Genomic DNA, 26,422 nt, shown 5'->3' on the forward strand with positions numbered 1-26,422 from the left:
TTCTGTGGAAACAATTGCAAGGATTATCATAAAACCACAGAATCACAGAACAGCACGTAAGACTTCAAAGAGATTACTTTAAATCCTATGCATCTCTTTAACTTATCAGGAGGGTATCCCATTTTCTAACTCTAAATTAATTGGTCTCAACTCATTAAATGCATTGGGAGTTTCTCTCATTGTACATTCCACATAGCCAATTTTGTTTTACCTGCATGTCTTGGCAAGTGATGAAGCCTTTGCCTTCCACATCACAAATCTGAAAGAACTCATGTGCTTTTCCCAACACAGTTGGTCCTGGGTCCTCTTCTCCAGTCCTGCTCTTCTCTGCATCGCCTGAGGGCACAGGACTGGCACAGTCTCCTTGCATTCTGTCCATTGTCAGAATCTTGTCACTGAATATTTTGGGATGCTGCTATCCCATTTACTCACAAATTCTGGTCTGAACTCTGTGCATGGAAGATAAGAAAAAGAGCAAATTAGACTCTCTTAATTATACTTTCAACAATCTCTTAGCAACCATCTCTTTAATTAGGCACAAAATCTTAGAAGAAGAAATAGCTTTTTGAAAATGCATGCTTGCACTAAGGCTGCACTAAGCATACTGCAAATGGGATGGTGAATGAGGAGGGGACAGTCTGAGTGAAGGACAAGACAAAAAGTATCCTAGTTCTGAAAAAGAATCTCAAAGCAAAATCAGACAGTTTAATAAGAAATACAGACAATCAATTAACTGGAACAAAAAGAAAACACAAGAAAAACATATTAAAAAATATTTAAAGTTACTACAGTTATTCAATTGATATGCTTGTGACTGATCATCTTAACACCACATTATCACAATTTGTATCCAGTGCTTTGGAGTACAGTATGTGCACATGATAGCTAATGAATGAAAAATGATTGATGACTGATGGAATCTGATGGATGGATCACTTGTTTGAACTTATATTTTAAATCACTAAAATTAAGAGAAAGCTAATGTATTATGGAATTCTGAAACATAACTTAGGTGTTTGACTTTCACCTGTGAAACATCTAATTGCTAGTGAGCTTGGTGGAAAGACTTCATAAATTAAACACATTCCAGAGTCTCTGTGAAAATTTGTTAGACCCCCTTCATGAAAATACTTGTGTGTAACTCATGTTTGCGTATAATTTTATCTTAAATTCATTCTGGGAATTCTGATGGAAATATTTTTCCCTCTCCAAACTTATTCTAAATTGTACAACATGCAGTAACAATACAAAAGAAGCAGGCTTTTCCAAACTTCAAATGAGTTCAAAGGCACTATTGAATATCCATCTTTTTCCATGGCTCACCTTATGTTTGGTAAGACTCTCTGTATGACCCTAACTCATTATCATGTGGGTAAATCAAGTTTATAAAAAGTCTCCTTCGCTGGAGTACTGTGTAATTGTGACAGCCTAAGAATGTATACAATTACCAATGCTCAGATGACATGCAGCAACTTGACTTTATATCTGTATCTTGGATTCGTTTTTCTATTTTTCTAAATAGGTCTATCTAAAGTAGCCAAAAATTTGTCTGATGATTTTTAAGAGAGAAATATATTTTGAGAAGCTTTTCATATGAAGGAACAAAGCCTGACTGGCACAATCTGGAATAACTCCAACAGAGGCCAGTGAGAATTATTTGAATCTGAAATGTATGTCTGTAGTCTCCAGACTGCAGGCCTGGGCATTGCATGGATGTGAAGGTAGAATCTAAGAAAAATAGAACTTCTGCTTTTCTACTCTGTTTATTAGGTAGAAAAGGCTCTGATCACACAGAGTAGGTCAGCCAGAGTCTACTCAATTCTGTGCTTGAGTTCTAACAGGCAGCGCTTTATCCATCTTTAAACATACCATCTTTCAAGACATTCTTAGATGTACAGTTCCTCACACCTGTGGCTTGCAACGGCTTTCCATTAAATTCTGTCCCTTTTCAAAGTGATTTATCTATATTGGCTATGGACCAGGCTACTAGACTTTGTATGCTGCAGGTAAGTAAAAAAGCACTGTAAACTAGCCTTGGACTTCCATCCATTTTCGGATTTTGATGAGCAAATCACTCTCACACTCTAACTCCATTTGGCAAAAATCTGCAAACCTTTGATACTGAGTCAGAAGAACATATAGTTGACTAATTAGTCAGTCTTATCTGTAAGACCACACAGAATTGTATCCCAAGACAGGGGAAAGGGGGGCAAGATAACCTAGGCCTGAAAGATGTGCCTGTAAAAAATAGGTGAGGAATTCATGGTGTGCACATGTCTTTTGACATGTAAATCACTTAGTTTAGGATGCATGTCTAAGTTGGAACAACAAAACAAGAAAGAACAAGATGGTCTGAGCATATGCAAGAACTGGGTTCAAGCAGCGAACATAGTGAGGAAGACTACTGACAACCACCACAGACCCCCCGGAAGACCACAATCAAATGTGGTCAAGCAAATGTGCATGTGTCAGGAACATTTACATATTTTAACGAATTATGGGAAATAGTATGAATATGTTGATTATTTCTATGAAATATATGAATATGTATGTTCTGATTGCATATAACCCCTGTAGTTTGGACAGTTTGGCACGCACACTAGGTGGAGAGATTCCCTGGGTATCCAGCACCACAATTAAAGAACACCTGCTTTCTAAAACTCCTAACTGAGTATTAGAGAGTTTCTTTGACCAACTTTCATGGTATCACCTTGGTAAATCTAGCACATTCTGATTTAGCTTCAGGCCTCTTCCCAATGGAGCTGAGCACGCAGTTCTCAGAACTTTTTTCCTCATGCTCTCCTACAACTCTGAGCATCCCAGTACTGCAGTTCAAATACTCTCCAAAGCTGAAAATGTTTTAATGACCAAAGAACTTAGCTGTCAAAATCTTTCCTAAGCAGTTATAAACTTAGACATTTCCCAAGACAGTCCTCACGTGATGGAGCAGCAGAACAAAAAACTTCCTGAGAGCAGGCAACAGTTGGCTATATACACTACCAGCCTGTTTTAGGAAACTTCTTGTAATGGGCCTGACTTCAGTTATAACACACGACATACAGGGGTGCTTTACAAAGCACAGAAATCAGATGCTTATACAAAGCATGCGCACAGCAGACTGACCTACTCATTTCCGTAGCGTGTGAGCCCTCTGGTGGGCTCACGGCACTCTACACCCCGAAAGTCACCAAAGCTTGTCATTGCGCCTGCGGCGTTCCAGCAGGCCCTGGAAAATGAACAAGGTTAGTAAATGTTGTCACGGGCATTTGACTATTACACCTGCCTGGTCAGCTATACTCCTTCTCTTATTACGAAAATTTCTAGCTTAGGAAGAGTGACCAACCACTGTGGGAATATACACTAAGGGAAAGATCACTCCCGAATTGCTCTCTCTCTTTATCCCTTTCTTGAAATTTCTAGTATTAGCCAGTCTCAAAAATACAATATAATCTAGGTGAATCTTTGCTCTGAGTCTACATAGCCACTCTCACAAATGAATTACATGGAAATTCCCCAGCAAGCCAGACTTAGACTACGATGGTGTAACAGTGTAGATGAGATTCTCCTTTGACACTGCTTTTACACACCTAAACTTCATTTAATTCAATAAAGCTCATTCTTGGCTGAAACCAGGGTATGAGGTAACTAAAATCAAGCCATCAGTTTCAACTTCTCAGTGACAGTAATATAAAATCGAGTTTAATTATATCAAAATTCACTGGAACAAGTGAAGCCCAAAAATGATCTTGACAAGATCTGTCTCAAATTTCAAGGGTACTAGATAAAATCAAACTTTTCTTTTTCAAATTTCAGCAATTTCACAAAAGACCACAACTGCAGGAACAGACCAGACTAATCATAACAGTATATGCTGCTAGTACTGTCCATTATTAGATTTTCTTAAGAAAAAGGAAAACTATCCAAATAATAGATAGCCAATTGCATATGAAAGAATACAAATATGAAACCAGATTAAAAAAAAAAAAAAAGTGGAATAAAAAGGCACTATGTACTGCTTGATAAAGTTATTTAGATTTAGTAAACAGCTCAGATATGATTCAGAAAATATCACCATGTTTTCTAAATACTACAAAATGAAACAATACATCGTGGGAGCCTCACTTTCTTGTAAGTTGCCCCGCCTTTCATACACGACATAAAAAATTACATAGCAACAGTACATAGTACAGAAAAAAATAATAGAGAATGAATTAATATTCTTAACCATCAAGGCAGCTTACACAGCAAGTAGTTTTTCTTAATTCCTAAAGTGTCCTGATACTTTACAAATGCTGGTAATAACATGCAAAATTAAAACTGCAATTTACCCTATGTTACTAGATCAGCAATGCAATTGTTCCAAGGCTGGTTTTAAATAAAATAGGTGGTTCCTTTCACTCATCCATCCCCTTCAGAAACTCAATGGTTTACAAATTCAAAATTCTGTTAAGAAACCCCATGTCCATTCCTTTAGCTACAAAAAAAAATTTCACCATGTAAAAACACATCATATCACAAGCTGATGAAAATGAGCATAGCTCCAAATGATACTAACCAAGGATGTGGGCTTTACGAGATTTTTACAGGTTATTAACCATGAGGTATTTTGGGACTGGTCTTCAAAAGGTAGGTCATTGCTGGTATTTTGATCATGATTTTTCAATCTGGTATACTGTAAATCACCAGGCTCTTGAATTGCACAGCAGTGCTGATGCACAGATTTCACAAGTCATGAGGTGTGACAACCTCATTCTCCCTAACTGTGACAGTTAAAAACTTACCAAGCTGTTTTACCTGCATTTATGTCTCTGAGTTTCTAGGTTTCAGTAAAATATTTTTTAGCATTTGTCTACAGGTAAAAACTTTTTGCCCTATCTTTTAAGTTTAGAAGACTTTTTCCACACTCATACAAAGAAATAAATAAATGATTATGAAATATTATATTGCTCACAATAGAAAAAAAAATTAAAACACCAATATCATCCAGGGATACAATTTACAAGCTGATAGTTTATTGCAGTCATAACTCCATATATATATATATATATGTATATATATACACACACACATACTTGCACACACCCACACCCATATATATACTTAGGACATTTATATATATATGTATTTGCTGCACAGAGCTTGACTGAGGAAAGCATCCTTCAGCTGATAGATGTAACACCCAGCCCTGCACATCTTGAAGCTAATGAAAACAGTTAAATTCTACAGATTCTCTGAAATTAGATCATTTACTCACATGCCTGCATACAGATCGACTAGCCCTGCTTTAGCCTCCTTTAAAAAAAAAAAGGTAGCAGCGCCTTTTACAGTCACTGTGCCTAATTTTTCAGACTCTTATTTTTGAAGGAATTTCCCTGTTAAGATCTACTTTATAAGTCACAGCCACACCCTGTCAGTTCTGCAAACATTGACACAAATGGCTGCTAGTGTATGGCAAGAAAAAAATCAAATACAACATTCAGGAAACTCTTCACATATTTTTCTTTAACCTATACCCCTTGTATTCAGGTCTGTGCTAAACACGAGAGAAACAGAATATCTCTCTTTGGCCTTTAGCAGCACACTTCAAAACACAAATCATCAGAAAAAAAAGTGTAGTAAGTTTACTTAATACCACGGTTACCATAGATTTATACAAAAAATATTCTTATGAGAGGCAACATTTATGTTTTACAGATATTGGAAGATAAAAACAACTTTCCCTACAACCAAACTATCATTTTCAAAATAACCTTTGCTATTTTGTCAGCTTCTGTAACCTGATTGACATATGAACAGGGAGATCTTCAGAACTGACTTAGTGTCAGAGTTATCTTTTAGCATTATGTTGAAATTTTTCTAAAGCTGATAAAATGTAACACCATAATTATTTTAAGCTGACATAAGCCTGCTAAAAGAAGACATTCTCTTCCCTATCACCATGCCCTGGCCTTAGAATCATTAAGGTTGGAAAAGACCTTGGTATACATTACATTTAGTCAAAATCTGTTGTATCAGTATATATAAAAGTATCTTGGTAGCAGTAAATATCCTTTTTAACTATAATTTACTGTCATCATAGGCATTCAGTGTGAAGACCCTGAAGGCAGTCACCAGTCACAACTTCAATTATCTTTTGTATTTGCAGGGAAGCATACAACGAAAATCAACTAGGCAGCTCTAGAAGTATGCAGGACATAAAGTGATTTTGCTGTGACACTGTTTTTCTTGCCCTAGTACATGAAGACTGTAGAAGAGCCACTACAAATAGTATCAGTTACAGCACTTTTGGGCACCACATTTATGAAATATTCTTTATGTAGAAGGAGTTACAACACCTGGCAGTCCAGTACACTCAGCTGTCAATCCAATTGCAAGCGTCTCACCCCTTTTTGCCTTAGTACTGGTACCAGTATTACACAGAGATGTAAAGCAAGGCAAAAAGAGCTAAAGCAACTTGCTCAAGTTCACGACAGCAGACAGTGCAGTAGCAAATGAAGCATTTTTGACAACTACTGTGGTTCTAATCCTGCTGCCTTCCAGCATGAGTGTTAACAAAAGGGTGAGGGGCTGCGAGTGCTGTATGCAACACTCACAGCGGCTCCAGAAACATCCGTGTGCCACCTCTGTTCCACTGTCAGCACGGCAGCCACACACCAAGCAAACAGGTGGAGGTGCTTCTCCTCCCACAAGAGCTTTTCCAAGTTCCTTCCCAATAGGTGCCTCCCACACATGTTGCAGGAGTCTATACCGTCAAGGTGTGCAGCTCATAGCTCCGAGAGAATGGGCAGAAATGTTGATTGGCACTTGGGGACAGGAAATGTACTAATAACGGATATCACTTGCGGGCTGCCCTGAACCTCCTAAAACCCTGCCCAGGCCCGACAAAATTGCAAAAGCAGTGTTCTCATGCAGACCTCCCTCACAGGAAGCAGAGCTTGCAACAGGAGGAGCACAGAGGAAGAGCAGAGCACTGTTGAGACATCAGGGAGAGAAAGGAGAAGCAGCTGTCACTTTGTGCATTTCCTCCAGCAGCATTGCTAGGGGGATGATCTGGCTCTGCACGCTCTTCTTGTCTTTCCTCTCCTGACACTTTAGGCCGAGGATACCTTCCCCCAACTCACCTCCCGCAACTTCCTGCAGGCCCCCAGGCGAAGGTGCAACACGAGCCCTGCGCACTGACTGATGAAGTTCCACACACGCCTCAGGGTGGAAGTAAAAGTGCAGGAAGATTTAAACAACTTTCTAAACTTTGTTCAGGTACGAATAGCATAACCCGGTGACGAGCAGGCTGCGCCCCGGGGGCGGGACAGTGAGGCAGTCCGGCCTCCCTCCGCCCACAGCCGGCCCTTGCCCACACAAAGGGGGCTGTGCAGTCAGAGTACAGATCACACCTCGCCTCTGGCAGGTCTAATTCCGAACCAGCAGTAAGTCAATTCGGAGAGCCAGGGGAATTCAAATTTGCAATACCCTCCTTGATGCCTACTGCAGCTAGGACTAAGTATGTGATGGCTTGCTTTCTGGGGTAAGCAACCTGAGGGATGTCACTTGTCACCTGAGAAGAGAGACCAACACCCTCCTCACTGCAACCTCCTTTCAGGTAGTTGTAGAGAGCAATAAGGTCTCTCTTGAGCCTCCTCCAGACTAAACAACCCCAGTTCCCTCAGCCACTCCTCACAGGACTTGTGTTCCAGGCCCTGCACCAGCTTCATAGCCCTTCTCTGGACATGCTCCAGGGTCTCAGTGTCTTTCTTGAAGTGAGGGGCCCAAAACTGAACACAGTACTCAAGGTGCAGCCTCACCTGAGCAGAGGACAGGAGAACAATCACCTCCCTGGTCCTGCGTGCTACACTATTCCTGATACAAGCCAGGATGCTGTTGGCCTTCTTGGCCACCTGGGGACATTGCCAGCTCATGTTCAGGCAAATGTCGACCAACACGTCCAGATCCCTTTCCTCTGCACAGCTTTCCAGCCACTCTGTCCCAAGGCTGTAGTGTTGCCAGGTTTAGTCAGGATCCGGCACTTAGCCATGTTGAACCTCATCCCACTGGCCTCTGCCCATCGACCCATGCTGTCCAGGTCCCTCTGCAGGGCCTTCATGCCCCCTGGCAAATCGACGCTTCCCCCCAACTTGGTGTTGTTTGCAAACTTACTGAGGGTGCACTCATGCAAATCATCAATAAAGATATTAAAGAGGATGGGCCTCAACACCGACCCTAGGGGAACACCACTGGTGATCGGTCTCCAGCTGGACTTCACTCCATTCACCATTGGGCCCAGCGGTCCAGCCTGTTTTTAACCCAGCAAAGAGTATACCTGTCCAAGCCATGGGCTGCCAGCTTCTCCAGGAGAATACTGTGGGAGACTGTGTCAAAGGCCTTGCTGAAGTCTAGGTAGACTACCTCAACAGCCTTTCCCTCATCCACCAGGCAGCTCACCCAGTCATAGAAGGAGATAAAGTTGGTCAGGAAAGAGTTGCCTTTCATGAACCCATGCTGGCTGGGTCTGATCCCCTGGTTGTCTTGCACATGTTGTGTGATTGCATTCAACATGACCTGTTCCATCACCTTTCCTGGCACCAAGGGCAGGCTGACAAGCCTGTAGTTTCCTGGGTCCTCCTTACAACCCTTCTTGTAGATGGGTGTCACACTAGCAAGTCTCCAATCATCTGGGACCTCTCCGGATGACCATGTGTAGTGGGTTTACGTGGCAAAGTTTTGGTAGCAGGGGGCCATAGGGGTGGCTTCTGTGAGAAGAATCTAGAAGCTGCCCCATATTAGGTAAGGGCCCCACTGCTGACCAGAGCTGAGCCAATAAGCGATGTTGTTTTGCACCTCTGTGAGAGCATATTTAAGACGGGAAAAAAAACGCTGCACCACACAGCAGCTGAGAGAGTGAGAGGAGTGAAGAACAGTCTTGCAGGCACCAAGGTCAGTGAAGAAGGAGGGGGAGAGGTGCTTCAGGTGCTGGAGCAGAAGTCCCCTGCAGCTTGTGGTGAGGACCATGGTGAAGCAGGCTGTCCCCCTGCAGCCCATGGAGTACCACGGTGGAGCAGGGTTCCACCCTGCAGCCCATGGAGACCACGGTGGAGCAGGTAGACCTGCACCGATGGAGGCTGCGGCCTGTGGAAGACCCCCACCAGAGCAGATTCTGAGCCAGACCTGTAGCCCGTGGAGAGGAGACCACGCAGGAGCAGGTGACCTGGCAGGAGCTGCTGCCCATGGGGGATCCAGGTTGGAGCAGTTTGCTCCTGAGGGATGGACCCCGTGGTACAGACCCATATCTGGAGCAGTTCTTGAAGAGCTGCTGCCTGTGGAAAGCCCACACCGGATCAGTTCAGCAAGGACTGCATCCCGTGGGAGGGACCCCACAGCACAGGGGATGAGAGTGACCAAGAAGGAGCGGCAGAGAAGAAGCGCTATAGACTGACCATAGCCCCCATTCCCCCTGTTCCCCTGCGCCGCTCGGGGGGAGGAGGTGGAAGAGGGTGGATGGGGGGGAAGGTGCTTTTGGTTTCTTTCCTTTGTTTCTCGCTTCTCTAGCTTGTTAGTAATAGGTAATAAATCTTACTATCTCCCTACAGTGAGTCTGTTTTGCCTGTCACGATAATTACTGTGTGATCTCCTCATCCTTATCTCAACCCTTGAGCCCTTTTCATCATATTTTCTCCCCGTTCCTCTTTGAGGAAGGGGAGTGAGAGAGCGGTTGTGGTGGAGCTCGGCCTCCCACATGAGTAAAACCACCACACCATGACCACTGACAGATGATGGAAAGCAGCCCAGCAATCACATCCGCTAACTCCCTCAGCACCCTCGGGTGCATCCCATCGGAGCCCATAGATCTGTGGGTGTCTAGCTTGCCTAAATAACCTCTAACATCATCCTCTTCAACCAAGAAAAAGTCTTCCTCTCTCCAGGTTTTCTCTATTGTTTGGCTCGGTAGTGCATGGGGGCTAGCCTTAGCAGTGAAGACTGAAGCAAAGAAGGTGTTTTGTAACTCTGCCTTCTCTGTATCTGCCATCACCAAGGCACCCACCTCATTTAGCAGCACACACACATTTTCTTTAGTCTTCCTTTTGCTGCTATGTCTTTGAAGAAGCCCTTGTTGTTATCCTCGATCTCTCTTGCTAAATTTAATTCTAATCGGACCTTGGCCTTCCTCATTGCATCCTTGCATTCTCTGAAAATGTTCCTATATTCCACCCAAGTGGTCTGTCCCTTCTTCCACAACATGTATGCTTTCTTCTTCTGTTTAAGTTTTCCCAAGAGCTCCTTGCCCATCCACGCAGGTCTCCTGCCCCCCTTGCTTGACTTCTTTCTCGTAAGGATGCACCGATCCTGAGCTTGAAGGAAGTGGTGCTTGAATATTAGCCAACTCTCCAGGGCCCCCTTTCCCTCTAGGGCCCTGGCCCAGGGGATTCCTCCAATTAGGTTCCTGAAGAGGTCAAAGTTAGCTCTCTTGAAGTCCAGGGTTGCAGTCCTACTTTTTGCCCTGCTTTCTCCTCGCAAGATCTTGAACTCCAACATCTCGTGATCACTGCAGTCGAGACTGCCCTCAACCTTCATGTTTCCAACTAGACCGTCTCTGCTTGTTAGTACCAGGTACAGCATTGCCCCTCTCCTTGGTGGTTCACCTGCCTCCTGTGTAAAGAAGTTATCTGCAATGTTCTGCAGTAACTTCCTGGACTGTTTGTTCTGGGCTGTGTGGTCTTCCCAGCAAGTATCGGGGTGGTTAAATTCCCCCTGAACAATCTTTGGGCTAAGCATTGCCACTTCTTCTCCTCCCAGATGTAGGACCAGCAAAGGGTAATAGTCTGAGGGATGAACCAAAGTGGGAAGTCTCCTGCTGATGTCTTTAACCCAGGCCCAAGGAAGGCATCAGACTTCCCTTAGAGGAGGATCCCTTCTACGTACTGAAGTCTTTTCAGTTTAATCTGCAAACTCATATTTTATCTAGCTTTGCTAAGGCCAAGCGGCCCTCTGTTCCCCCTATTGTGGAATCACCCACAACTAAAACATGACTTTTTTTCCTCCTCCCAGTGGTTGCGATACTGGGGGCTGGCCTTTCTGACCCTGGCAATATCTCTGGTGGAGAGGAATCGTCGCCTTCTCCATCCATCTATTGCCTTTCAGCCTCCAGGGTCTCACACCTATTGCTCAGGGCTACCTGATAGCATGAGACAGATGAAGACAAATTTCTCCTGCCACCTCGAGCCTGGATTTGTTTCCATCTGTTCACATCCTTGAAACTTCTGCCTTGTGTCTGCTGGGGAATGGATACTGCATTCCCTTCTTGTTGGGGAATTTCTGGTGCCTCTTCTTGTTTGACAGAGGCCAGAGCTTGGCACCACCCTCTGAATCCCAGATGCCCCTCAGTTTTTCCACTTCTTCTTGTAGCTCAGCTACCATGCTGAGCAGGTCTTCCACCTGCTCACATCTCACGTAATTGTTATCTCTGCAGCTGCCCAAAGATGGTGTGAAGCTTTGGCACTCCCTGCAGCCTGACCTCTGGATGGCTACATGCTTTTTCAGAAGCTCAGTTTGGGTCCCCACCTCCTTTTTGCTAAGCATGGATGTGGCCTTCCGCCAACTGTTTGCCATGACTTGTTTGCCATGAGCTTGCTGCTGCACCCTGCCTGCGTGCACTGCCGCACAAACTGCCATGCCACACCCTGACTGCTGTGCCACACCATGTTTGCCTACCCTGTTTGCCATGGTCCTGGTTGCTCGTGCTCCCCAGGGGATGCCTGTGTACGATGGAGGGGGGGGGAGAAGGAGGGGGGGTGGGTCACTCCTGGCTCAGCCCAGGAAACGAACTCTGTTGTAGAATCCTTTCAGTTTAATTTGCAAACTCATATTTTATCTAGCTCTGCTAAGGCCAAGTGGCCCATTGGGGAAATACATCAAAGCAAAATCTAAAAGTGAAAAAACAGGTCCTACAGAGAATGAAAGAAGAGTGGGACCTTTAAGCCAAAGAGGGCATAATAACCATCTTAATTTTCCTCTCCCAAATGATAGCTTCCTACATAGATGGAGAAGAAAGTTGCCTGCCTTGCTTCCTGATGGTCTCTGTGGAAGCAATAAGCAAAATCGTTTGTGGATTAAAATTGAGATGCTCAAAGGTAACAGAAGTAAGCAAGGGAAGCAGATAGATTCATTTACTTCCCAGTCTGATCCTTCAATATAGAAACACTAATGAAAAACAACTAATGTGCAGGCAATAATAATCACAGAACTTCCTATTTCCTTTCCAGCACTACCTTCTCTGATTTTTGTTCCCTAAATATTAATAGTTCTTAGGGATCCATACTGAAAAGGCAGAGTGAAGTTAAATGAAACTACCCAGTGCTGTTAAGCTCCTTGAGAAATAAAGCTACTGTAAGTAGTTAGGTTTTTAGTGAAAATGCACCTTTTCCTCTTACATCATGGCTTTGAATGCTTTATTCTTAACTGATTTAAAAAGTGTTTGTTATCATGCTGGGAGCCTGGAAGTTCTGCTTATGTGGAGAATTAAGAAGGGCAGGGCGCAAGAAGCAGCAATAATATTCTCTCAGTAATTCAGTACCTCTAACTCTCTGATTTCTTGGTATAGTAATCTGAGAAAATAAGTATGGCAGGATATTGGACAAAATTCCACTTGCACTGGAAAGTCTAACTAAAAACCATTAAACTTTATTCCAGCACCCCAACAAGGAAACTATCAGAAGGAATGACTGTTTCACAGTGGCCAAGTAGCAACGGTACTACTATTGCTAATAACAAATCACAGATCACAAAAAATACTATATTAACCTTCATGTTTCCAACTAGAGCATATCTGCTTGTTAGTACCAGGTCCAGCAGCGCCCCTCTCCTTGTTGGCTCACCTACCACCTGTGTCAAGAAATTATCCGCAATGTTCTGCAGTAATCTCCTGGACTGTTTGTTCTGGGATGTGTTGTCTTCCCAGCAAATAGTGGCCCTACAATCACATCTGCCAGCAACCTCAGCACCCTTGGGTGGATCCCGGTATAGGCTTCTTAGCATAGGCTTAAAATTACGGTAGTAAGCAGAATGCTTTAAACTATTCCACCATTTGTAGAAGTCCAAAATTGTCCTCACTGAAGTCTAGGTACACACTCATTTGATTTTCTTTAAGGACTAAAACAATACTAAGATCTTTTGAAAAGTCCCAGGGTGCAAAACACATTATCCAGATCTGGGATCCTTCTGAGTCTATGCTTAAAGTAAAATGAGTTAGAAACTGGATGACAGTCTCAATCACTGGGTTATGCAAATGCCAGAACTACAAACAGCAGCAGGTGCTAGGCAGAAGACTGCTTGCAGCTTTAAGTCAGGAAATGTCAAGAGCAATATAAAAATAAAACCCCCACCCTTGAAATAAAACAAACTGCACTTCACAGTTTATTTGTGGTGATGGGTTTTTATTTCAGTCTGGAGAGCCATCATACTGTTCAGTTGCAAGGAGTAGTTTTCTTCTACATTTATGCTGTCATTAACAGGCCTATTTGATCTTTCCACACTGATACAGCCTTTAATTGCACCACCCTGGGGGAACTTGATAGTAATATTCAAATTGGTTGCCAAAATTGGAATCATAAACACAATGCAAGAAATTTACAGATTGACTATAAAACAAATCATAGTAACTGACAGGTAGGAAACTACAGGTCTTCTAGCTTGACCTGCTCTTGAGTCATCTCACTTGCCAAAATAAAGGAAATACATGTTTGACTTTATGCTATTGTGATCTGCACTAGTATAAATTCGATTGTGCTATATAAATAAATAAATAAATCTCCAATATATATAAATAAAGTAAAACTTTTTCAAAAATTTTTTTCAAAAATTTAATCATAGAACGGATCTGTCTGTCATCTGTTTCAACCTACTGCTCAAAGCAAGGTCAGCTAGAACAGATTGCTCAAGGCCTTGTGCAATTGGGTTTTGAAAATCTCCAAGGATGGAGACTCTAAAACCTCTCTGAGCAACCTGTTCTGTTGTTTGACTGTTCTCACAGTAAAAAAGCTTTTCCTTATGTTTAGATGGAATTTCCTGTATTTCAATATGCGTCTGTTGCCTCTTGTCCTTTCACTGGGCAGTACTGAGGAGTCTTGCTTTGTATTTATTACCTCGCAACCACGTATTTATGCACATTGATAACATTACCCCCACAATCCCCCCAGCTTTCTGTTCTTGAGGCTAAATAGTCCTAGCTCTCTCAGACTTTTGTTATATGTCAGATGTTTCAGTCCCTTAATCATTTTAGTGACTGTTTGCTGGATTCACTCTATAAGTCTCTCTTTTACTGTGAACCCTAGAACTCAACACATCACTCCAAATGTGATCTCACCAGCACTGAGGTGGAGGGGAAGAATGACCTTCCTCAACCTGCTGGCAATATTGCTCCTGATTGTGAGTCACTTAGCTATGACATTAGCTAGCTCCCTCACCTCTCACGGATATATCCCATCAGGTTCCAAAATCTTGTTTATATCCAGTTTGTTTAAATGTTTCCTAACCCTCTCCTACTCTACTGAGAGTAAGTCTTCACTGCACCAAACTTTGCCACTTGCCTCAGAGGCTTGGGAATCCTTATGGCAGATCTTACCAATAACAAAGCATTGAGTACTTAAGCCTTTTCTGTGCCCTTTGTCACCAGTTCCCCTGGCACATTCAGCAAAAGGGTTCACAGTTTCCCTAATCTTTGTTATTGTTCTTTGTAGATGCCCATTTTTTGCATGTCTTGCCAGATTCAATACCTGGTTGGTTTTTGCTTTCCTAAACCTACATGTGCATAGTCAAGACAGTGTCTCTTTATTCCTCCCTGGTCACCTGACCATGCTTCTACCTCATGTATGTTTCCTTTTTATGTTGGAGTTTAGTCAGCTCTTCATTCATCCCTGCAGGCTTGCTGCCACTTTTGCTTGAATTTTTGGGCTCTGGGATGGACCATTCTTGAGCATAAATGTATAAAAATAAAAGAACTTATAAATATTTCTTTCCATATAACTTGCATTAGAAATGTTTTTCTTAAATCATAGATAGCTCAGCATTGGCACATTCTATTGTTTGTAATCAAAGCTGTTGCATAAACTGGCACTTCTTCCAGTAAGGCAATATCAACTCAGTAATAAAGTGTGAATTAACACGTTGAAAAGCTTGAAAATCAGCAGTCCAAAAGAAGACGAAAGATCTACATTAGTTATTTTCGTGTCCCTGAGGAGACAGTATCCAATATTCTCCTCTCATTATTCATCACCCATTGTAGTTCAGTATATTCTACCTTATGTGGCTTTCAAAGCAAACCATATTAGCTATCTAATCTACAGTGACATATTTCTTCTGCTTTAACACTGGAAGTACAGTCTTTGTGCATTCTCAAGTCTGTCTAACAGTCCCTTTCCCTCAGGACAAAGCAAGCCCACTTCTGAAATATCAAAAACCACAACAGTCCCAGGGGGACCTTCAAATCAGCTCTTCATGTGGATTTTTTTATGTTAAGTGAGGTAGAGAGCAATAAGCATGTGGCTGCCTCTACCATCTGCTCTGGCCCAAGACTGCTCCTGTTGGGCTGCTGGGGCCCAGACCAATGCCTGGGGACATCCCCCAGCCCAGGCTGGGGGTTGCAGCTGCCACTTTCCCTTTTGCTGGTTTAGCCAGTAGCAAAACTGAGCAAGTATCCTAGAAACACACAGACAGAGAGAGACAGACAGACAGACATACAGACAGAGAGAGAGGACACTGACATGACTGGTCACACAGGCTGCCCCAGTGAAGGACTGCCTTCAACAGCAGTTACACACAGGACTGACATAAAACAGACATAGACAGCCTTTTTCCTCTCCAGCTGGTAGAGATACAAGTTCACTGTTGAAGACATGCACACAGCATATTCACAGATCCTCTGAGTACCAGGCATGGCCTCTCTGTTTGTCTAGCACCCCCCACTCAGATCCTCGAGTACCAGTGCAGCCCACAGAGGTCCACCTAGCATCCCTGCCAGGATACTGGGCCCCTTACCCACCTATTCACCAGCTAGTCCAGCTTGAAGTTCACATGCACTCACACACTCGTCCCTCAGGCATACCACATTCACAGGCCCCTTGGGCGCACCAGCATGGAGCCCCTGCCTGGATCTGAGGCTCCTGCTACTTGCCAGCTAGTCCAGCTTAAAGTTTGCTATTGAACAGACATACACAATAGGTCTGGGGATGATACAGCCACTCAGTCCCTTGAGCAGCTGGCAACAGGCACACAGACTGCAAGCCACGGCCCTGCTCCAGCTGATGGTGCAGAGCCCTCACCCGCCTCACTCACTCCGGTCCCCCCTCAGAAGCTGGTTTGGGAAAATATACCACTCCAACCCCATGGCTGGGAGTAGAAGACCCCACTCGCTCCAGTAGCTGGCACCACAGGCCAGGGACTACTGCACCCCAAGTCTGACTCCAGTAGCTGGCACTTGGTTTGTTCACACTGGTCTCCCCAGCAGTTGGTGCCCTGGGCTCAGAGTTTGTAGGATCCCTTTCAGATCCAGGCAGCTACAGCCCCTCCAGCTACTGATACTAGGACCCCTACTTGCTCCAGTAGCTGGCAATAGCTGGAGCCACCTGTACAGAAGATGAAATTCTCTCCAAGTCTGTGAAGTATCCCCATGATACTGCTTTAATTATACTCAAGACTCCAGTTTGCTGAACCATAAACAACCAGACTTAAAAACATACTGCCATTAAGGATCTTGACCTACTTTCCCAAAGAAAAAATATCCTGGCTGATATCCACCGTTAATTATATACTAACTAAACAAATACCCCTGCAGTTATACAGAGGAGGTAAATTGTGTATTTTTATCCACAACCTGGCAATCTTTGAAGAAGTGTTCTATAGATTCCATCCCAGGAACTGCTGAAGTGCACTAATAGCTAAAAGCTCTATTTTAGTCACATCTCTTCCACCCAAAGCTTTTAACAAGGTTAAATTTAAATGAATATTGTCTTCCATAATGCACATTTCATAAACAGTGTAGAATACTGTTCAGTGAAGGACTTTATGCATCAGAGGAAAACTTGTAGGAACTAACTCTTATGTAGAATGTTTGATATAAACCTGTTTTATGCAAAGAGACAGAGAAAGATCATATTGTGAGATCAGTCATTCCACCATACTAGCTAAATGCCAAGAAAAAATGAGATCTATTGCAATAAGTAGTATATGAACACAACAGCTGTCCATGCTTCATAGAACAGAAAGATTTAGAGTAACATTTTCTTCTCATATATTACTATAATAAAGAACATTTTTTTTCTCCTGTCGCACTGGAGTGTTCAGTTAAGTATAGTAATACTGATTTCACACACTTGTCATAGCAAGAGATACAAAGACAAGATGTATGCAATATCACTGGTTTGGGGATATTCTAGGAGGCATGCTGGCCCTGTGAGAAGCCAGTCATGCTTATAGCAGCTCGGTATAGTTGACCAGTGACAGCAATACTTTGCTATCCCCTCCCCACACTTCTCACAACAGTCCTTAGAAGAGATACTATACCGAATGGGATGTCTTTCATTTCTGGCTCTGTATCATTTACATACCAGTTCTGTAAGTCCACCCTTATCACAAAGTGACAAGAGAGATGAAAATTTAACGGACTCTCCATCCCATGCTCTGTCCCACTGGGAATACATAAGGTTGCTGAACATTCAAGAAGATGATCAGCATGAAAACTGAGTTTAAGATTTGTAACTGACAGATGTAAAGCAGTAATATTTTTACATTCTCTCCTATTCTTGCTTTCATCTCCCAGCTCCTGTATACATATAGACAAATGCACCATTTCACTTACATAACCATTTTTCTTACATTTATATTTTTTTGCAGATTTTTCTTTTCTTGTCCCTGTCTTATCCCATAGCTTTGGGTCATATTCCTTATACTAAAAAAAAAATCAAAAACATAAAAAGAATCAGTCTGGAGCTGCTACTTAAGTCACTCTCATACACATCCAACAGTTACTTGATGTTTTTTGACAGAGATACAGTATTCTTAATAGTTTTGTTAACACAACACGTATGATGCAAGTATTTGGGTCAGCCAGCCATTTCATGAAAAAAAACTTTAAAAAGTAATCCCACTGGTTTATAGCACAATCATCCCTTGAAAGCCTAATTTTCACCAACCTTTCTCAGGCAGAATTACTTTCTAGGACAACTCTCAGCTTCCAAAAGCTAGATACTGACTGAAAAAACACTTACATGTACTAGCTGCTTGGTCACCACTGGGTGTGTAACCTACCTCAGTTTATTATAATGGGCATTTGGAGGTGCTAGCCAAGCTCAGCTGCAAGCTGCACTCCATATGTGTTATGAACATACAAGAAGGGATGAAATGGGGAAGTGAGGCATAGAAAGGTGAATAATTAGCTTGAAGCACAAATGCTTTTTATAACTACTGCTCCAACTCCTATACCTTAAGCCCTATACAAGGCTACTAATGTGGTCAAAGTTGGCTTTTTCACAGAATGTTTGAGGTTGGAAGGAACCTCTGGAGGTTATCTAGTCCAAACCCACTCCTAAAGCAAGGCCACTGAGAGTTGGTTGCCCAGAACCAAGTCCAGATGGTTTCGGAAGATCTCCAAGGAAGGTGACTCCACAACCTCTCTGGGCAACCTCTTCCATTGCTCAGTCTTCCACACATTAAAAAAGTGTTTCCTGATGTCCAGACAGAACCTCCTATCTTTCAGTTTGCGCCCATTGCCTCTTATCCTGGCACTGGACACCACCGAACAGAGCCTGGCTCTGCTCTCTTTGCAGCCTCTTTCCAGCTGTTTATAGACATTGAAAAGATCCTCCTAAGCCTTTTCTTCTCTAGGCTAAACAGTCCTAACTCTCTTAGTCTTTTCTCATAGGAGAGATGCTCCAGTTCTATAATCATCTTTGTGTCCCCTCTTTGGACTCTTACCAGTTTGTCCATGCCTCTCTTGTACTGTGGAGCCCAGAACTTGACACAGTACTCCAGGTATGGCCTCACCAGTGCTGAACAGAGGGGAAGGATCACCTCTCTTGAACTGCCGATGATACTTTTTCTAGTGCAGCTCAGGATATCATTAGCCTTATTTGCTGCTCTAAAGGCACATTGCTGGCTCATGTTCAATTTGGAGTTCAGCAGGATCCACAGGTCCTTTTCAGCCATCCTGATGTCCAGCCAGGCAGCCCCCAGCATGTACAGGTGCCTGGGGTTGTTTTTCTCCAGGCACAGGAATTTGCACTTCTCATTGTTGAGCTTCAAGAGGTTCCTGTCAGCCCATTTCTCCAGCTTGTTGCAGTCCCTCTGGATGGAGGGATTCTATATATTAAAACATATATAATTACCTAAAACTGTAATTATGTAATCCTTCTAAGGACTAAATCTTTAAATTAAAAAACAAAAAAAAAAAACTACTGTGACTACAACAACAGTCATTGTCATCAGATGAGTACAGCTGTAGCCCTTCAAGTCTTCCTGCTTTAGCCTGATGGCCTTCTGACAAAGTTTGAGGGGACAGTTTTTCATTAAAGCTGACATTGTGTCACATGCAGTGCACCATATATTGAATCTACTTCCAAAGCCACACATCTCTCGTTCATGCCACATTTTTTTCTTGACCTTCTGCTCCCATTCACCTCTGTGTTTTGTCAAAAGTAGATGTCTATATTTGAGCATTACTTTATTTATGCATTAGTGTGATAGACCAGAAAAGAGAACTGAATGGCACTATAACTAAGCTGAACCATCTTTCCCATGCCAAATTAGTTTTAAACAAATATTCAGGTGTTTCATCTAGTTCACTTTATGACTAAATGAATGCAAACAGAGCATGGGGAACAGAGAGATGCGAGCAGGCTAAGGCCTTCTGTTGCCTTATATTGTTCATGAAACCAGGACATGGGTAAGGTAATCACCACCTATAATTTGTTTACATATTAGATTTCTTTATTAGTCAAAAGGAAGAAAAACAAATCTGAGGACAACCTGAGAAAAGAAAAGAAACGTATAGGGTTGTTCCTTTTAGTGTCAATATGATTTCATTCCCTTTAAGTAAAATTTTGTTACTTATTGGCTAGCAGACTGAAACAGGAAATTGTCTAAACCTTCTTGGTTTCTAACAAGAAACAATGTAATTTCCATTCTCTGCCTTCTGACTGGCACCCTTTCAGCCCATGGACTAAGCAGTTTTCCTAAATGCTGAAATATTGTCAGATTTCTGTTTTCTTATCGATCATAGAATGTCTCAGGTTGGAAGGGACCTTAAAGATCATCTAACTCCAACCCCCCTGCCATAGGCAGGAATGTCACTCACTAGATCAGGTTGACCAAGGCCCCATCCAACCTGGTCTTGAACACCTCCAGGGATGGGGCATCCACAACTTCTCTTGGCAAGCTGTTCCAGTGCGCCACTACCCTTACAGTGAAGAATTTCCTCCTAATGATCCAAATCTATCTAGATCTAAATCTATCTACTTTTTGTTTATTCCCCCTTGTCCTAACATTATCTACCTGTGTAAAGAATCTTTATCTTTTTTTTTTTTTTTAAGACCCCTTCAAGTATTGAAAAGCCTCAATGAGGTCTCCCCGGAGCCTCCTCTTCTCCAGGCTGAACATCCCCAGCTCTCTCAGCCTTTCTTCATAGGAGAGGTGCTCCAGCCCTCTGATCAACTTCGTGGCCCTCCTCTGATTGTTCTTTCATCCCTTTCTATCTACAAATTACACTCTTCTAAAAAGAAAATACTGAAACAAAAAGACCTCAAAAGCATCCCAATGCAGCTAAAGTATAAAACCAGAATTTAATGATATTTCCAGTTAACAAAGTCAATAGCTGAAAAGGGCATAACTTTAGGCAGTCGTTTCTAGGAGTGGAGTTCTTCGTCTAGCCAGTTACAATCTCTTCCACAAAAGACTCTAAATGTAGTAGGTGTGAAAGAAAACTTTAAATGTGATAACAAGTCTGCAAAATGCCAGGACCAGCTGGTTTACTGTACTTAATATGACAATATCAAACTCATAACAACTCAAAGCACACCAGGAAGAGAAACTCATTTTATAGTATTCTATGGAATTGATTAATGTCTGCATCAGCAGACATATTTTGTTTGAATGTTGCATCAGATAGTCCTTTTCCTATACTGTACACACTCTCTTCATTACACTGCAAATTCTTTCTTATTTCACTGCACAGCAAATGCTCTCCTATACCTACACATTCAAGTGGGTTCTTTAAACAATAATCTGTAAGAATACATGGAAGCAGTGTTTGCACCTTTAAGGATATCTGATCAAAGACTTTTCCAATGTAACAAGGGATAGTAAGAAAGGGAGGAAGCCATAAACAAAAAAACATACAGGGACCAAACCTGACTGACACAGTAAGGGAGGCCGCGATGAAAACAAATCTGGTCAGTTGCACTAACTGGCACATGAGAGTGTGAGACTGCTTATCCCAGTCAGGTTACCTGAACAGGGATCCTGTCAGTTGGAAAACTAAGGGAAAATGAGAAAACTGGAAACAAAGTATACAGAGACACAGACCTAACAAAACAAACATGGAGACAATGACAAGAAAGAAATCTCACTAGTCACGTAAATTGATTAAGAAACTACAGGTGCTGCTTCCAGGAAGATCAGCATGGACTGTGGCGCCGGTAAGATGAAGGAACAGAGCGGGTTTAGACAAAAAAAGGTACAAAAGTGGCTGGTCATGTGTAAAACAGAGATGGTCAGTATGTTTGTCTGGCTGAGCCCTGCACTTGATTGCTGCAGACAGTCCAATCTCATTATATCTTCTTATTAAACCTTTCCTTAACTATCCCTGTGCGCAATCTCACCTTCTATCCCATGTGTATGCATGCCACAAGGGCTAAGTGCCAGCTACCGGCAAGACCTGTATGTGTGTGTCTCCAGCTACTGGATTGGGAGAGTGGGCATATCTGGTCGCTGGTGCCAGCTACTGGAGTGACTGAGTGTCCTAGCCTCAGTAGTTGGAGGGACCATAGCTCTCTGGATCTAGGAAGGGTCCTACAGACTTTGAACCCAGACTGCCAGCTACTGGAGTGGAGTGGACTAGGTGCCGGCTACTGGAGTCAGACTGAGGATCTAAGCACACCCAGCCTGTGGTGCCAGCTACTAGAGCGAGTGGCAGTCTTAGCATCAGCTATCGGAGTGAGTGAAGGTCTTTAACTTTCAGCCACTGGTGCAACAACAGTGTGTGCCCCCAAAACTGGCTGCTTCGGAGGACTGGGGTGAATGAGGGGCTCAGCACTGGTGCCTGGTGCAGGGTCACATGTCACAGCCCACGTGCTTGGTACCAGCTGCTGAGGGTAGGCCAAGCATCTGTATCTTCATAAAATCTGGTGTACATAGGTCATGTGTATGTATACACTAGCAAACTTCAAGCTAGATGAGCTGGTGAGTAGGGGTGCCTCAGGTCCAGGCCAGAGTATCAAGTGGGCAAGGGCACATTCTGGTATTCAGGAGGGACATGAGTGAGTGGCACCTGTGGGATGAGTGTGTGAGTGCTGCGCGTTTTCAGTAAGCATCAAGCTGGACCAGTTGGCAAGTAGGAGATCCAGGGGACAGGTAACAGGGCTCAGGATCCAAGCAGGGGTGCCAGACAGACAGAAGGATTGCGCCAGTACTCAAGGGATCTATTAATGTGTGTGTGCTTGCGAACCTAAATATATAATGGCTGCATTAACACCCTTCTAGCATCCCTACCAGCTTTTGTTTTAGGCAAGTCCTACGTGTAGGTGCTAATGAAGGCACTACTTTCTGGCAGTACGCTGTGTGGGCCTGTGGCATACATACTTGGCTTCACTACTGGCTGAACCTACAAAGGAAAAATCATCAGTTACAGCCCTAAATCTGGACAGAGACCCCAGGTTCCTGGGATGAGCTCCAGCAGCCAGGGAGGAGGGAGTCCTTGGCTGGAGAGGCTAGGAGAGGTAGCCACACAACATCCTTTAGCACTGCTTCTTAATTTAGAGTCAGTGGTTTTCTTTCTTGTCATCACCTTGCACTGGCCATGAATTTCATTCTCTCTTGCCCTATATTCATTTTATTTGGAAAGGTTTGAGTATCATTCTCCAGAACTAAGCCTAGAAAAAGCAAAAAATGCACAAGGATACCATCCCCTGTGACCAAGCTATTTGCTATGAATTGTGTTTTTCACAAAAAGCATTCACCTCTAATGTAGCTTGCTGACAAACTTTTCTACCCTATAAATGATAGAAATCAAATCAGTGAATTCATGAGCAATGTCAGTGGATTCTGTCTTTGTTAAACAAAGACAAAAGAAATACAATCAAGCAACAAAAATATTATTTTGGCTGCTCAGAGATCATGCCTCTCTCTAAATTCCATCACTAACTCTCCAGGGTTGTGACACTGCAAAAAAGGCAAGAGAAGCATGGAGGAAACACAAAACACTTTACAAAGTCTCCCTCAGTTCTCTCAATTTTTTGGTGTCTTCTAACAGTAGAAGAGTATAGTGGATGTATTGGGTTTATGTGGCAAGGGCTTGGTAGCAAGGGGGCTGCAGGGGTGGCCTCTGTGAGAAGAGTCCAGAAGCTGCCCCATGCTAGATAAAAGCCAGATTCAGACAGCTCCAAAAGGGACTCACTGGCCGGAGCCAAGCCAATAAGCGATGTTAGTTGTGCATCTGTGAGAGTATATTTAAGAAACAGAAAAAAACTGTTGCACAGTAGCAGCTGGGAGAGAGGAGTGAGAAACAGCCCTGCAGATACCAAGGTGAGTGAAGAAGGAGGTGAAAGAGGTGCTCCAGGTGCTAGAGCAGAAGTTCCCCTGCGGCCTGTAGAGAGGCCCATGGTGGAGCAGGCTGTACCCCTGCAGCCCATGGTGTACTGTGGCAGAGCAGACCTCCATGCTGCAGCCCATGGAGGAGCCCATGGTGGAGCAGGTGGACTGGGCCTGCAGGAGGCTGCAGCCTATAGAGTCCTCTCTGGAGCAGACTACAGGATGGACCTGTAGCTTGTGGAGAAGAGACCACGCAGGAGCAGGGGGTCTGGGGAGAGCTGCCATCTGTGGGGGACCCATGCAGGAGCAGTATGCTCCTGACAGATGGACCTTGTGGTACAGACCCATACAGGGGCAGTTCTTGAAGAGCTGCTGTCTGTGGGAAACCAACGTAGGATCAGTTTGCAAAGGACTACATCACATGGGAGGGACCCGACATTGGAGCAGGGGCAGAGAGTGACCATGAAAGAGTGGCAGAGACAAAGTTTTACGGACTGACCACAACCACCATTCCCTGTTCCCTACGCCACTTGGGGAAGAATTTATAAGAGGGTGGATGAGACAGCGGGTGTTTTCAGTCTGCTTTTAGTTTCCGACTGTACTAGTCTGCTAGTGATAAATTATATTAATATCCCTATGCTGAGTCTGTTTTGCTCATGACAGTAATTGTTGAGTGATGTCCCTGTCCTTATCTCCACCCTTGAGCCCTTTCCATCTTATTTCCTCCCCCTTTTCCTTTGAGGATGGGGAGGGGGAGTCAGAGAACAGTTGTGGTTGAGTTGAGCTGCCCAGCAGGGTAAAACTGGAAACTGGAATAGACCTGATTTTGGTGAGTATGCTATTTTGGACAGTACCTAACAACCATTACAATTACAGCACTGATCAACATACCAATCAAAGGAATTTTAAGACTAACGCATGTTTATCAGATGTAGTCTGTATAGGTAGCCAATTAAAAGCACACTAATTACTGACAAATCTTCTTCCTGAAAGTAATAATCTCTACCTGTGCAGACTGCATAAGGTCACTTTAGCCTTTCCGCTAGGATCTTGTTTGCTGATGACAGTTTAAGATGGATCAGCCCTGTCCTCAAACCACCAGCTAAACTAGCATCCAATGTACTCTGGAATTTAAGTCATTAAATATAGTTAGTATATTACGCATCTCACATCTAGGTTAGATGTGAGTGTACAAGGCACTTGGTACTGGGACAGCTTCTATACAAAAAAGCTAAATTCTTTTCGTTTTGCAGATTTTAACTTAAAAGTTTGCACAAACTGCCTCTGTAAATGAACTGGAATGAAGATCAACGCCTAAACTGCCTTGGATGAAATGAGGCAATTCAGCATAACTGAGTACACATCCATTCTAAAAAGCAAAACTGGAAGGGGAAGCCCAATATGATATAGAAATAAGATCAGCTCAAATTGAAATGTTATGCCCACATGAAAACATTCTGCCACAAAAATAATTTAATAAGAAAATTTTACCTCAGTTTAAGGCACATAAAAGAACACACAATAATAATAATACACAGCAGCTTTTGTTCCCCATAATCTGACCAAACCCCTTTTCATTTCTTTAATGTTCCTTAATCCAAAAATTATTCTCCTTTCTTCCTTTTCCTCTGTCCTTTTTATTAAGTCCAACTATTTTTTGTATTGGTTACCATTACCATTCTGGACTTTGCTTGCACTAATTATCTCTCTCCTTGCCAGCAAGAAGATGGCTGCTTTGTGGATATGTGCAGTATCAAGATTCATCAGCAAAAAGATCACAAGGAAGAGAACAGTACATTAAAAGAAGAGCTGAAAACTACAATTGTGCAGTGATATAGTGAGATTAAGATTCAGCAATTCAATTTCTTTAAGTAGTAAACAAGAGAACAGAATACAAACTATTAGAAAAGATACTAAGATCAGTATAGTTGATAATATTTTGTGTCCATGAGACATTAAAAACCCATTCAGTTTCCTTAGCTAGAAAGGTCAGTTGAGACCTCTGATGAAATAAAAGAACAAATCAAAGTAACAGCATGTGTATTTGTTAGTTTCACGAAATGTGTGTTCTGTAGACTACTGGTTAAGAATAAAAAGGAGTCAGTAATGCAGAAGCTCCCCACGATTTGCTATTTCGCACAATGTGGGAAACAGTGTGCCCTTGGCATAGCTACCATATTAGTGAATCAAATGTGAATCATGCTTGGAACAGTAGGACCTAGAGATTTCAACTGTGATCAGAGATCATAGAATCATTTAGGCTAGAAGAGACCTCTGAGATCAAGTCCAACAATTAAGCTAGCACTGCAAAGCCTACCACTAAACCATGTCTCTTAGCACCACATCACACATCTTCTAAATACCTCCAGGGTTGATGACTCAGCTACTTCCCTGGACAGCCTGTTCCAATGCTTCAAAACCCTTACAGTGAAGAAATTTTTCCTAATATCCAACCTAAAACTAAAAGTTGAAATTGTAGTGCAATTCTATAATCTAGCAAGTATATAGTTGAAGCTTACCTTCAAGTCAAACATAGCAGCTTTGGTGAACTGTAGGTCCTTTATCTGTTGTCTCCAGATGGATTTCTTTTGCAGGTTTAGAATTCAAACCAAGAGACCTCCAAATGCAAAGCAATGTGTAC

The 26,422-nt window shown here is 42.8% G+C and overlaps 1 protein-coding gene across 10 annotated transcripts in view; it reads right to left on the bottom strand.

Annotated features, from left to right (window-relative positions):
- CRACR2A (calcium release activated channel regulator 2A) overlaps positions 1 to 26,416 on the bottom strand; it is an 80,506-nt gene extending 54,090 nt beyond the window's left edge. For 2 of the 10 annotated variants that reach the window (XM_080577210.1, XM_080577218.1), the window contains exons 1-3: positions 7,122 to 8,029; positions 3,124 to 3,226; positions 212 to 449 (exon numbers count right to left, since the gene is read on the bottom strand). In XM_080577210.1, the coding sequence (XP_080433336.1) occupies positions 212 to 379 (168 nt within the window). In that variant the 5' untranslated portion in view covers positions 380 to 449; positions 3,124 to 3,226; positions 7,122 to 8,029. The other 8 variants (XM_080577214.1, XM_080577209.1, XM_080577213.1 and 5 more) reach the window with 8 other exon arrangements.
- Between the last annotated feature and the right edge of the window lie 6 nt (positions 26,417 to 26,422).

Source organism: Anser brachyrhynchus (genome assembly GCF_964034855.1).
Source record: "Anser brachyrhynchus genome assembly, chromosome: 1".
Classification (NCBI taxonomy): domain Eukaryota; kingdom Metazoa; phylum Chordata; class Aves; order Anseriformes; family Anatidae; genus Anser; species Anser brachyrhynchus.